The sequence below is a fragment of the Quercus robur genome, chromosome 1 (genome assembly GCF_932294415.1).
Source record: "Quercus robur chromosome 1, dhQueRobu3.1, whole genome shotgun sequence".
NCBI lineage: Eukaryota > Viridiplantae > Streptophyta > Magnoliopsida > Fagales > Fagaceae > Quercus > Quercus robur.
Genome location: NC_065534.1, coordinates 21,716,302 through 21,728,754, shown reverse-complemented (window position 1 = coordinate 21,728,754; position 12,453 = coordinate 21,716,302). Strand labels below are relative to the sequence as shown.

The 12,453-nt window shown below is 38.2% G+C and overlaps 1 protein-coding gene across 1 annotated transcript; it reads right to left on the bottom strand.

Moving 5' to 3' along the window:
* Positions 1–9,281: 9,281 nt before the first annotated feature.
* On the bottom strand, positions 9,282–11,519 carry LOC126725391 (elongation factor 1-beta 2-like). The gene is made up of 5 exons (XM_050430102.1): positions 11,195–11,519; positions 11,031–11,103; positions 10,106–10,220; positions 9,766–9,879; positions 9,282–9,665 (listed from the first exon to the last, which is right to left on the bottom strand). Exons 1-5 carry the CDS (start codon positions 11,395–11,397, stop codon positions 9,502–9,504), a joined length of 669 nt encoding a protein of 222 aa, XP_050286059.1. The 5' UTR covers positions 11,398–11,519; the 3' UTR covers positions 9,282–9,501.
* Between the last annotated feature and the right edge of the window lie 934 nt (positions 11,520–12,453).

Genomic DNA, 12,453 nt, shown 5'->3' with positions numbered 1-12,453 from the left:
AGCGAGTAATAAGTAACCTCGAAGCCGCAGGACGGATGGTGTTATGGGTGATAGAATTGAGTGAATTTAACGTATAATACCACCCACGTACTGCCATAAAGGGACAAGTAGTCGTCAACTTCATTGTAGAGTTGACCAATATGGAAGGCCAAGAGGCAGAAGAATACCCTCAGTGGAGCGTCCACACGAATAGGTTGTCTAACAGACAAACTGGAGGAGTCGGTGTAGTACTCCATTCTCCAGAAGGGGACGAGATCGAATGCATGGTCCGTCTTGACTTCCCTACAACAAACAATGAAGCAGAGTACGAAACTTTAGTAGCAGGGTTGGATCTCGCTAAAGCCACAGGGGTAACAAGTGTGATTGTGTATTGCGACTCCTAAGTGGTCACCATTCAGGTGAATGGTGATTTTGAATGCAAAGGTGAAAAGATGAAGAAGTATCTAGAGCAAGTGAGGAGACGAGTAGATGAGCTGCAGGCTAAGTTCATCCAGATTCCCAGGGAAGAGAACGAGAAAGCTATTCGCCTTGCCAAAGCCGCCTCGATGGAACACATGCTAATCCCAAGTAAGGTACTTTCTTTTATCTAGCCCTTACCATTAATAGACGACGTTGGCGTGTAGGAAATAGACTCGGGAAGCGGCTGGACTACACCGATAGTTTCTTACTTAAAATATGGCATGCTACCCGATGGTAAAGAGGCTGCAAGGAAGTTGAAGGTCTAAGCGACACGAATTGTTCTGATAAAGAACGTATTGTACAAGAGAGGCTTTTCCTGCTTGTACCTAAGGTGCTTAAGCCCCGAAGAAGCAGACTATGTCATGATAGAAGTCCATGAAAGGATCTGCAGGAACCATTTAGGGTCTTGGTCTTTGGTGCACAAGCTAATTCGAGCTGGATATTACTGGCTTACTATGTAGAAGGATGCATAAGCTTATGTTAAAGCTTGCGATAAATGTCAAAGTTTCAGCAACGTCATTAGACAGCCGACAAAGGAGCTCACCCCAATGATGGCCCCATGGCTGTTCGCTTAATGGGGATTGGACATCATGGGCCCATTCCCAATAGCAATGAAAGAGCTGAAGTTCCTAATAGTCGGCATAGACTACTTCACCAAATGGGTGGAAGCTAAAACTTTGGCTACCATCACAGAAAAGAATGTATGAAGTTTCGTCTAGAGAAGCATCATTTGTAGGTACAGGGTCCCCAGGGTCTTGGTCTCCGATAATAGGAAGCAATTCAACAACAACTCTTTCAGGGGATTTTGCTTACAGTTAGGGATCAAAAACCACTACTCCTCCCTCGCCCACCCTCAGGCCAACAGATAGGTTGAGGTTATGAACTGATCCTTGCTCAAAATCATCAAGACTCAGCTTGAGGGGGCAAAGGGTATATGGCCAGAAGAATTGTTAAGCGTACTATGGGCATACAAAACAACAGCCATAACGCCTACAAGAGAGACGCCGTTTCGACTGGCATACGGAAGCAAGGAAATCATCCCAGCTGAGGTTGGATTCACAAGCTACAGAGTGGGAAACCATGACGAGAGCAGGAATGATGAAGCTATGCGCCTGTAGTTTGACTTGGTGGATGAGGTTAGAGGAACTGCCGAACAAAGATTAGCGCAGTACCAATACCTCATGGCCAAACACTACAACTCAAGAGTCAGGCACAAAGACTTCCAGGTTGGAGATCTCGTATTGAGAAAAGTGACGGGCGCTACAAGAGATCCCTCCTAGGGAAAGCTTGGACCTAATTGTGAAGGACCCTACAAGATCGCTTCATGGTAGAGGAAAGGCACCTACCACCTGAATAAGCTAGACGGACAAAAGTTGCACCACCCGTGGAACACAGAGCACTTGAAGAAATAATACCAGTAGACAATGGTATGAAAAACAACACTCCTCATTTCCAGTTTATTTCCTTTTTGTTAATTTTTAATATCTACAGTACCTTTTAAGCCCAAAGGTAGTTTTTTCTCTTTTAAGAACAATTTTTTACTTATGCACACATTTATCATAATAAAAGGAGTTATTCAAAGATGACCTGTGTATGTATGTGCCTCTACAAAACTACATCTATATTTAAGTCCACAAGTGGACGAGTTCATCTCATTTCGATGCATTGAAATTATTAAGTCTACAAGTGGACGAGTTCATCCCATAAAATTATTAAGTCCACAAGTGAACGAGTTCATTATAAAGTCCACACATGGACGAATCTACTATTAAGTCCACAAGTAGATAAGTTCATCATTGAGTCCACAAGTGGACGAGTTCATTATAAAGTCCACACGTGGACAAATCTACTATCAAGTCCACAAATGGACAAGTTCATTATTGAGTCCACAAGTGGACGAGTTCATCCCATGTGAATGCTTTGAAATTATTAAGTCCACAAGGGGACGAGTTCATTATATAGTCTGCACATGGAGAATCTATTATTAAGTCTACAAGTGGACCAATTCATTATTGAGTCCATAAGTGGACGAGTTTATGCCATAAGGATGTGTTGAAATCATTAAGTTCAAAAGTGGACGAGTTTATTATTAGGTCTTCAAATAGGACGAGTTCATTATTTCATTATCGGGTCCACAAAAGGACGAGTTCACCCCATAGGGATGCTCTGAATTCGTTAAGTCCATAAGTGGACGAGTTTATTATTAGGTCCTCAAATAGGACGAGTTCATTGTTAAGTCTATAGGTGGACGAGTCCACCAAAGTAGATGGGTTCATCCCAGATATCCACCAAGTCGTTTGGGAGACAAGTACATTCTAACATGAATCCACAGAACCAGACGGACACACGCATATCTGAGAATAAAGATCAACACATAGGAAAAATATACTAAAAGTGACGGATGTAAAATAATAAAAACACACCATAAATAAAATGAAGTGTTTACAAACAAGGCCCAAAAACAGAAGGGCACTTAATATTTTCTGAAAATAAGATACAAGAAAAATAAAAAATTAAAACTAAGCAGGAAGGTTCTGGGTGTCTTGAGAAAGAAGGTTTTCGTTGTCATTAGGAGGGTTCTAGGCATCTTCGACGGAAGGGTTCCCGACGTCCTTAGGAGGAGGATCATTAGCAGACGAAGCCAAGGGAGCGACAGGTCCTTCGATTGCAGGTTGGGCAAGGACCACACTGTCATCTTTTGGATCCTGCTTTGACTGAGTAGAATCATCGGTCTCCTCATTGATGGTGTCGCTACCTACAGGGGTCGTTGGCAGAGGGTTGTCCATGGAGACTTTGGATAAATCCAAGTTTGGGTAGATGGACCTGACTTGCTTCAAGCAGTCCTCAAACTCGTCACCATTATAGATGGCGTAGGCATCAATGAAAACCTGGGAAGCCTTGAACTCTGTTATGGCGTTAGCCTTGGCCGTCTCGACTTGCCCACAAATGGTCATCAGCTTTGCCTCCATATTCGTTTTTTCCTCTTACACCTTCTCTTAGAGACGGGCTTCCTCCTTCAGATTTTCAATTAAAGCCGTCACCTCCTTGTTAAGTGTACGGAGGGCCTCTTTATATTGCTCTTGCTTATTGGTCAGGGTCTCGTTATGCTTACGAAGGTGGCTGATCACCCTTTCCTGAGCGATGCTTCTATCTTGAAGCACCTTCATACACACCAGCGCTTAAAAACAAGACAACCGTCAGCCGGTGTATGAACAACAATAAAAGAAAGTTAAAGAGGACGTACCCTAGAAAGGTCGAAAAGACCTGACGCCCCCAACTCTTCTGTCATCTGCTGGGCATAAGGATCCAAATCTGTGTCCTTAATGATTGACTCAACCATCTCAATGGCATGCTCTTTGTGCGTAAGAAGATGATGGATGGTCCCTTGGGTGACAGGACCCATCGCCATCATCAAACCTTTACCAGCTCCGTGGCTGGGTTTGGGAGGCGACGACTTCTTTTGTTTGTCGCCCACGGGGATGACCGGTCCTTTCTTAAGGGGACAATCGTCTTTCCCTTCATTTTTCCTTTTTGAAGACCCTTTCCTGACGACTTTGGGAGCTGACATTGACACCCCCTCTTTATCTTTTTTACGAGTCGCGGCTGACCCTGTACCAAAGCTCTCTGTCTGGCTGCTTCCATTTTTGCAAAGGGCAAATGACAAAAGTTAGATAAAAAGGCAAAAAGAAAACGACGGGAAGAAGTAAGGAAGTAAGAACTTATGTCGACGGGAGTAACTGTTTAGACGACATGCTGTAGGCATCGGCTTAGGACCTCCACAGTAGGCGTGCAGTGTATCAAGAGTGATCAGGTCCCTACACTTTCGTTCTTCAAAAGGGATCTCAAGAACCCGACAAATAAAAGCTTCCTGCTCGTCAGTTATACACGGGTGAATGCTAGCTAAAAAAGGAGAAGTGGATGAAATTAAATACTTAAACAAATAAACAAAGAAAAAAGTGAAAAGACTGATGGTACTAAACTTGAGCCCTTCATAATACCCTAAGTATTGTTGAAGCTATGGGGCATTATATCCCACTCCTCTCGATGGCATACCTAATTTGTCCCTTGAACAAAAAAATATCTACCATTCCAATTCCTATTGGAGTTAAGCATGTCTGACACCAACCTAAGTGCCTTCTTCCTCGCTGCAAAGTGATATATCCCATGAGATGAGACAATATGTTGGGGTCTATAGCACCAAAAGAACTCATCAAGAGTAAGCTGACGGTTCCCACCACTAAGACGACCCCAAAGGATTTCAGCTCCAATGAATATCCTCCAAGTGTTGAGGAGCAATTTGGCTGACAGAGAGTCTTAGAAAATTGGCCAACTGATAGTGTAGTGCCGTTAGTGGTAACCTCAGTCTTGTTGCGAACATGGCATCATACATGTCGACGTCTACGATCTTCCTCGAGTAGCACTTTTCAAACTTCCTGGGCAGATGGATTGGGACATTGTTAGGGATTTGATAATGGTCTCTTAAGTTCTTAAAGATGTTGGTCATCATCGTCAGCTTGAAGTCATTAACGGTCCACATCTTAGGAAGAATGAAGGGACGAGTATGATCGTCCTCTGGGCTTTCTGAATCTCCTCCTTTAGGAGTCGTCTCATCACCTTCACCTTAATCTCCGTCATCTTCTCCCCCCTACTCTTCATCCTCTTCTCCCTCATTCTCACCTCCTTCTACATTCTCTACATCCTTTCCATCATAACTTTCCCCTTTGTCATCAGGAGAATGAGTAGACGATTCCCTCTCTGACGACTAGGAAAAGTCCTCCTCGGGCTTATGACCTGACAAGAAGACTTCGTCGTAGCCCGTTCCCTAACAGATTGACGACTAACACTCATCGCTTCTCTATCACCTGACATCTATTCACCTACAAGCGTCGAAGTAAACTAAGAACCTATTTGACGGGTCTTTCTATAGAAGTGACGACTAACCACAAAAGCAGAAGTAAAAAGAAATGAAAGGAAGAAAACTTACAGGATTAATTGACGACTTAAGAAATGACGGGGTTCGCAAGCTGACGGCAGTAAAGATAACGGGACGATAGCTCTTTCTTTTAAGGTTTTCAAAGATGGAATAAGGAAAAATGAGAGGAGGAGATGAGATATTTATAGGACGAAAAATACACGGGAAACGAAGCGATGCTCTTGTTAAAAAATGAGGCCAACTAGCTTGTGCCACATGTTCTAGCATTTAATGATGGCTACTCAAGGAACCATTAATAAACACCCCTTTTTTTCCTGAATAAATAAAAAATGATAGAAAAGCTACAAATCAAACTCCATAACCCGTTAGCTAGAGCCGACGGAGCTATGGAGTAAGGGGCAGCTGATAAGGGTAATTCTAAAAAGATGTTAAACTCGTTCACGTAAGATGAAGCCGATGGTCCCAATGAACTCGTCAGCCTTATGCTTCAGAGACATAGACGACTCCACCTTAAGATCAATGACACCTGTATAAGAGCATCTCCAACAGGAGAGCTAAACACAAAATGCTCTCTACTTTAGAGAGTAAACCCATAAAATAGGCTACTGTTCATTTTCCAATGGATTCTCTATATCCTGAATTTTTTTTGGCTCATGAACAGCAGCTCATCAAGTCTGATGGGCTACTGTTCATTTTTCAAATATTTTTTTTTATTATAATAATAAGGTATTGAATAAAAAAATGTTGGAAGATGTGTAGTTGTTAAAAAAAATAAATAAATAATGAATGAAGAAATAATATTTAAATGAGATAAAGAATCTGTTGGAAAATATATTTGAAAAAGTGGGTAGTTAAAAGGTAAAAGTCACTGTTCATTCTTCAAATAGTACAAAGTTTGCCTAATCTACTGGAAATGCTCTAAGAGCATCTTCAATAGAGTATGCATAGCAAAAATATAGAGTCGGAAAAAAGAGGAAAAGAGTGCTCCAACAGTCTCTCTAAAACTCAATTTTTTTTTTGCTCATGAACAGTAGCTCATCAAGTCTAATGGGCTACTGTAGATTAGCAACTGATTTTTTTTCATTAAAAAATTCCAGCATTTAATATTTTATCACTTCTTTCTCTTTCTTCTTTGATTTTTTTTGTTTGGGTCTTACACTCTCTCTTTTTGTTTCTTCTCACAAAATAATTCTTGCTCTCACAAAACAATTCTTGCTCTCATAAAACTGATTTAATTTAAACAACAAATCTAAAATCAAAACAACAACAACAACAGATCAAGAACAGAAAAAAAAAAAAAAATAGAACAACAAAAGATCAAGAAAAAAAATAAAGACGCATGTGTGTGGTCGAGCAGTAGCGGTGAGGAGGAGGAGCAGCGGGGGCGGTGTGGTGGAGCAGGGGCAATTTCTCCTTTCTCTCCATGCGTGTCTGTGTGTGTTTGAAGATAATGACACCAAAAGGCAAACAAGATTATGTGAGACGTATCACAGAGAAAGCTAGATTATGGTAGAAAAAGAAAAGAAAAAGAGTAGAAAATGAGAGAGCTGGAGAAAGAAATAGAGAGGGAGGTTCTGGAATCAAGTGGAAATTAGAGAGAAAAAAAAAGGAGAGGATGAGATATATGGGTATACGTGTGTGATGCAGAAAAAACAAGAGAAAAAAAAAAAGAAAAAAAAAAGGAAACATATGGATGAAAGAATGGAAATACTACCACAATATTTTTACAATATTTTCACAATAAATTTTAAGTAACATATTGTTATTAGCTAATATTGGTGAGTAAAAATATAATTTCAGTGGTGGGTTCAAATTAGAATTAGTAACAATTTTTCATATAAGATTTTGTTATAATTATTGTGAAAGTATTGCGAAAAATGTTGTAAATATAACACTTTTCATTAAAAAATATAATTGTTGAGAATAAATATAGAAAGAATAAATGATGATAAAAAAATAATAATGAATGAATGAAAAAATAATATTTAAATGAGATAGAGAATCTGTTGGAAAGTGTATTTGAAAAAGTGGGTAGTTAAAAGGTAAAAGTCACTGTTCATTCTCCAAACTATACAAAAATTTGGAGAATCTGCTGGAAATGCTCTAAGACGACCAGAACGCCTAGATGAGATAAGAAGCTGACTGATGGAAGCTGACAGGGATAAAGAAACCTTTGATGGGTCTGACAAGACCTTGCTTGGCCTCCATGCATGAGTATATAAGGAAACATCTTGTGCCTCACAGTTAACCCTAATCAAGAGAATTCCTGCAAGGAAATGATCCCGCAAGATACGCATATTAATGATGATCTTCCCTACAAGGAAAGGTCTTTTACGCCAAGAAACAGATGTCAACCCTATGCTGCTATAAAAACTTCAAAGCCCTTACAAACTAAGGTACGCATAATTTACACCAGTTTTGACACTCTAGAGTTATGAAAGTTTTCTAACTAAACATTCGGAGGGTATTTAGCCAGTACCACACTGGTAATCTTTGCAAGGTTTTCTTTTTCTGTGTTGCGTAGATGTTGTCCTGAGTACGTGAGGACCATGCAGCTTACTGATGATTTTTGGCATCATCATATTTATTGAGATATCTAGGATACAAATCACCCAAAATGATAAAATCACCCATTTTCCAACTATGAGATTATTAAAAATAAAAATGAATTACCATAAATTTTTTTTTAGTTTTTATTTTCCAATTGGAGGAAAGGAGGGATTTAATCCCATTACAAATACTATTGCCAAGAAATGCCCAATCAAACCTAGTCCATACTTGATTGCCTTTTCCCTACCAAGAAACATCCCATCATCCAATAAAGATGATGTTAATAGGCACCTTTTACGACAATTGATGATAAACCATTTTAAGAAAAATTTTACAGTATTTTCGTGGAAAATATAATAAAAAAACCATTAAAAAAATTAATTACTTTTTTTCCTATAAAAATTTTTAATTTTTTTTTTTTTAAATCAATGCTCTTAGAACATTCATTAATTTTTTTCAATAAATAATAACTAATAACCTCTAATTAAAAGGTTAAAAAGCTACCCACGACCAATCACAACTAATACCACAAGTCCAAAGTTGCCTAACAATTAGACACTTTAATACTGGAAATTGGAAATTTATTGGGAATTCTAAAAATATACTCCCTCTCTCACATATAGGTGGGTTTCACTATGGGACCTATTCTTATGTAAGATGGTACCCAATAACAGCCCCTTCAACACCACATTGTCATGAAGTGGCAAAACAAATTGAGAGAGAGAGAGAGAGAGAGAGAGAGAGAGAGAGAGAGAGAGAGAGCAAAGGCGTAGCGGAAGAGAACGTTTTTTCTTGATCTTTTTTAATGTTGAAATTCATTCAAATCCCCTACTTCAATTGTCAAATTAGTGCTCAAAATTTTTTAATTTTTGTCAATATAATCCCTTTACCAAAATGAATCAATCTGGTCCTATTCTATCCAAATCCATTAAGAAATGAAACTGTTTAATTATTAAAATAAAAAATCAATGTTCATCAAACAATAAAATCTATTGAATGACACATTATTTAAACACCGATATTCAACTTTCATACAAGTAGAAGAACTAACATTAAAATCCCATCCAAAGAACCAAATAGGCAAAGGATAGTATTTTTTATTTTAAAAAAATAAAAATAGTAAAGAATTAAGAAACCCTATTCTAGCCCAAATGGTTTAATTTTCTTTTCCACTGAAAAGATGACATTACTAAACAGTAAGCACATTTGGTTGGAGAGAAGAAGAGCAGACTTCCACAATCACATAATGCTTACAGGAGAACCCAGCAAAACCCATGTTATGTAGATCTATATTTTTTATGGGGGCGCTCTTTCACGATGGATAGAGGAAGACATTCCATACATGCCTACAAAGGCTTTCAATTAGAGTATATCATTAGGTAGCCACGATGACAAGGAGATTCAAAACGTTCAATTTTCATCTCTCACCATTATAGAAAACAAAACCACAACAAAAGCACATCAAAAAAAGAAACCAGTAACTGGAGATGACAACTAACGACAAAAAAAATATATAGCCGAATGAAAATGGCTACTACCCAGAACCAGTAAGAAGTTTCTTAGATTTTGTTGAAGGCAACAATGTCACAGCTTTGGATATACTCATTGCAAGGTTCGACAGTAAGACGCTCCTCAATTAGGTCATCCACAGATACAAGGTCATCCACAATGGTAAGCATGATCTGGAGCTTCTTTATCCCATAACCGACTGCAACCAATTTTGCTGTAACAAAGAAAATGTATTAATATTCACATCAGAAAATTGGAAATTAGAAGTGCCTTTATGGAGAAGCCATATATATTGATAAAGAATTAAACCGTACATGCTCCCCAAAAGAGACCAGGAATCTCAACACTCCGAACAGCCTCTTCCAGCTTCTTCATGTCAGTCTCATCATCCCAAGGCTTCACATCCAAAAGAACAGAAGACTTTCCACCTATAATGATTAAATGTTAAAATACTAAATGAAGAGGCATAAAACAACACTGCTGGTAATGTCATTAGTTTTGGCAGGAAATAAGGTAAGCAAAAGTTGAGTTAAGGTTATGTTAGGCGAGACCTACATGATTGATAACTTCAACACGAACATAATGCAATTTTATTGTAATTCATTATTGATAAGTACTTCATGTAAGTCAGATAATTTAACAAATAAAACTTACTCTCTTTCTTTTTGGCTGGCTTCTTAGCTGCCTCCCTTGCCTCTGCAGCTTTCTTGTCCTCCTCTGTCTCATCACCAAAGAGGTCAAGGTCATCATCATCTCCAGCAGCAGCTTCCTGAGAATTTCACATGGGAATAAGAAACATTCCGATTGAAGTTGCCAGATTTTTTTTTATTTATTTTTTATGTTAGATATTATGGACACAGTACTGCTTTCAACATAAACTGGAACAGCAAAACCACAGAATGAGCAATACATGAACAAATGCATAAAAATAAAGAAAATTCCAGCTCCATTAACACAAATAAGTAAAGGCTATTGGGTAACAGTATTTAACCAAGACATAAACTTCTAAAACCCCTTTCAACTTTAATACAAATTTTCAGAATGAGAAACCAACAACAATTGTAGTGACACTTTTATGACCCAGTTGCAGAATTCACATTAATTCTCATTTTCTATTCTTGTGGAATTGGATCAAGTTTCTAAAGGTAGGGAGAGGTTACAAAATCCTTACAGAAAAAGAAAAAAAAAAAAAAAAAAAACTATAACAAAAGACCCAATTAAAAATTAAACGCTCTTACCAAAAAAAATAAAAATTTTAACCTCCTTTTACATTGAAAATCATTATACACTGATCACTCTAAAGGCGCTAACGGCCACGAACGAACTAACCAAAATCTTTCTTTTGTTGATCCCTGACTAATCTGTTGACTGATCTGATCACACTAAATGCACTAACACACTAGAGTAAATGCAACATATTCCATTCCGGGATTTATAACCAAAAGTCCATTAAAATCTTATTCTAGAGGCATAGCACATAAACACACACACACCACACCACACCACACCAAACAGAATTACTATATGTAAAATACATAGAGACCCAAGTCTTGGAAATGTGTGACAAGTTACAACATACCTCCTTGGCAGGAGCAGCAACAACTGGGGCACCTTTGCCACCTACTCTCACTCCAACAGCTTTTCCAGGGAAGCTAACAATAACAACAATTGACAATTAACAAATATAAAAACTAAATAAATTAATAAAAATAAAGGGAGAGAGAGAGAGAGAAGAGAGCAAACCTTGCAGCGAGTTGGGAAGAAACGGCGTCGTACCACTTGCAAACATTGGGGAAAGAGTTACCGGGGTTAACCAAAACGGCAGCGTATACCTTGATGTCGTCCTTGGTGAGCTTGTCTCCGGAAACATAGGATTTTCCGGAAAGAAACTCATCGAGAGATTTGAGGCCTGATTCGGTGTGGAGATCTGAGAAAGTGATAGCCATTGGATTTGGATTCGATCTGATCTGAGTTGAGTTGAGTTCAGTTGGACGATGCGACTTACGAGGGAGGCGGAGTTTAACAAATGAGAAAAAGCAGAGGAGCTAAAGAGAGGAGCGTACGGGGCGATATGAGTGAGTATTTATAGTGTACATATTCATTCGCTAACCCTAAAACGGATATTCCCCTTTACCCAACCTAGACTATTCTCTTTCCAATGTGACTCGGGTGAGGAATTATTTTTGACCTCCTTCGTTACCTTTCATACTCAAAAAGATAAAATAATAAATAAATTATAGGGCCCATAATTTATTTCACATATTTTCACAATTACTCCATATAAGTAGGGGTGTCAATTCGGGTTAGCGTGTCGGGTTCGTATCGTGTCGAGGTAGGGGTATTCGACTAAATGACTCAACCCTAACCCGACCCATTTAATAATCGTGTCATGATCCTTCAACCCTAACCCGACCTGTTAATAAGGCGGGTTGACCTGACCCAACCCATTTGACACGCTTAATAAACGAGTCGTGTTGGGTTAACACGAATGAACATAACCCATTTTAACCTACATAATATTAAATATAACATCCATCTAGAAATAATTTTTTTTACATCCCAAAAAGCAGTGCATACACTTCAAGTTTTCAATCCATATTCAAAATAATATAGTTCAACAAAAATATAACATTCATCCAGAATATAAGTTCTTTACACTCTAAAAGAAGTGCATACACTTCAACCCAAATTCAAAATAACAAAACTTAACAAAAATAAAATAACATAGTTCAACAAAAATATAATATCCTTGAAACTCGCCAAATGCTAAGAATCAATATTGAAAGAATTTGAGCAAACAGTAGACTAATCCTGACTATGACCATGATTATCATCCATAGATTCTTTGTTGATGTCCAAATTCATAACATCTTTCACAAGCTCATCCATTTTCATTTGTGCAAGTTCTAAGCCAAAAAAAAAAAAAGGTATTAGTAGCTCTAGGGTCTATAAAGTTTCAATTTCAAATTATATCCCTTGTAAATTTTTGTAATTACTCACTT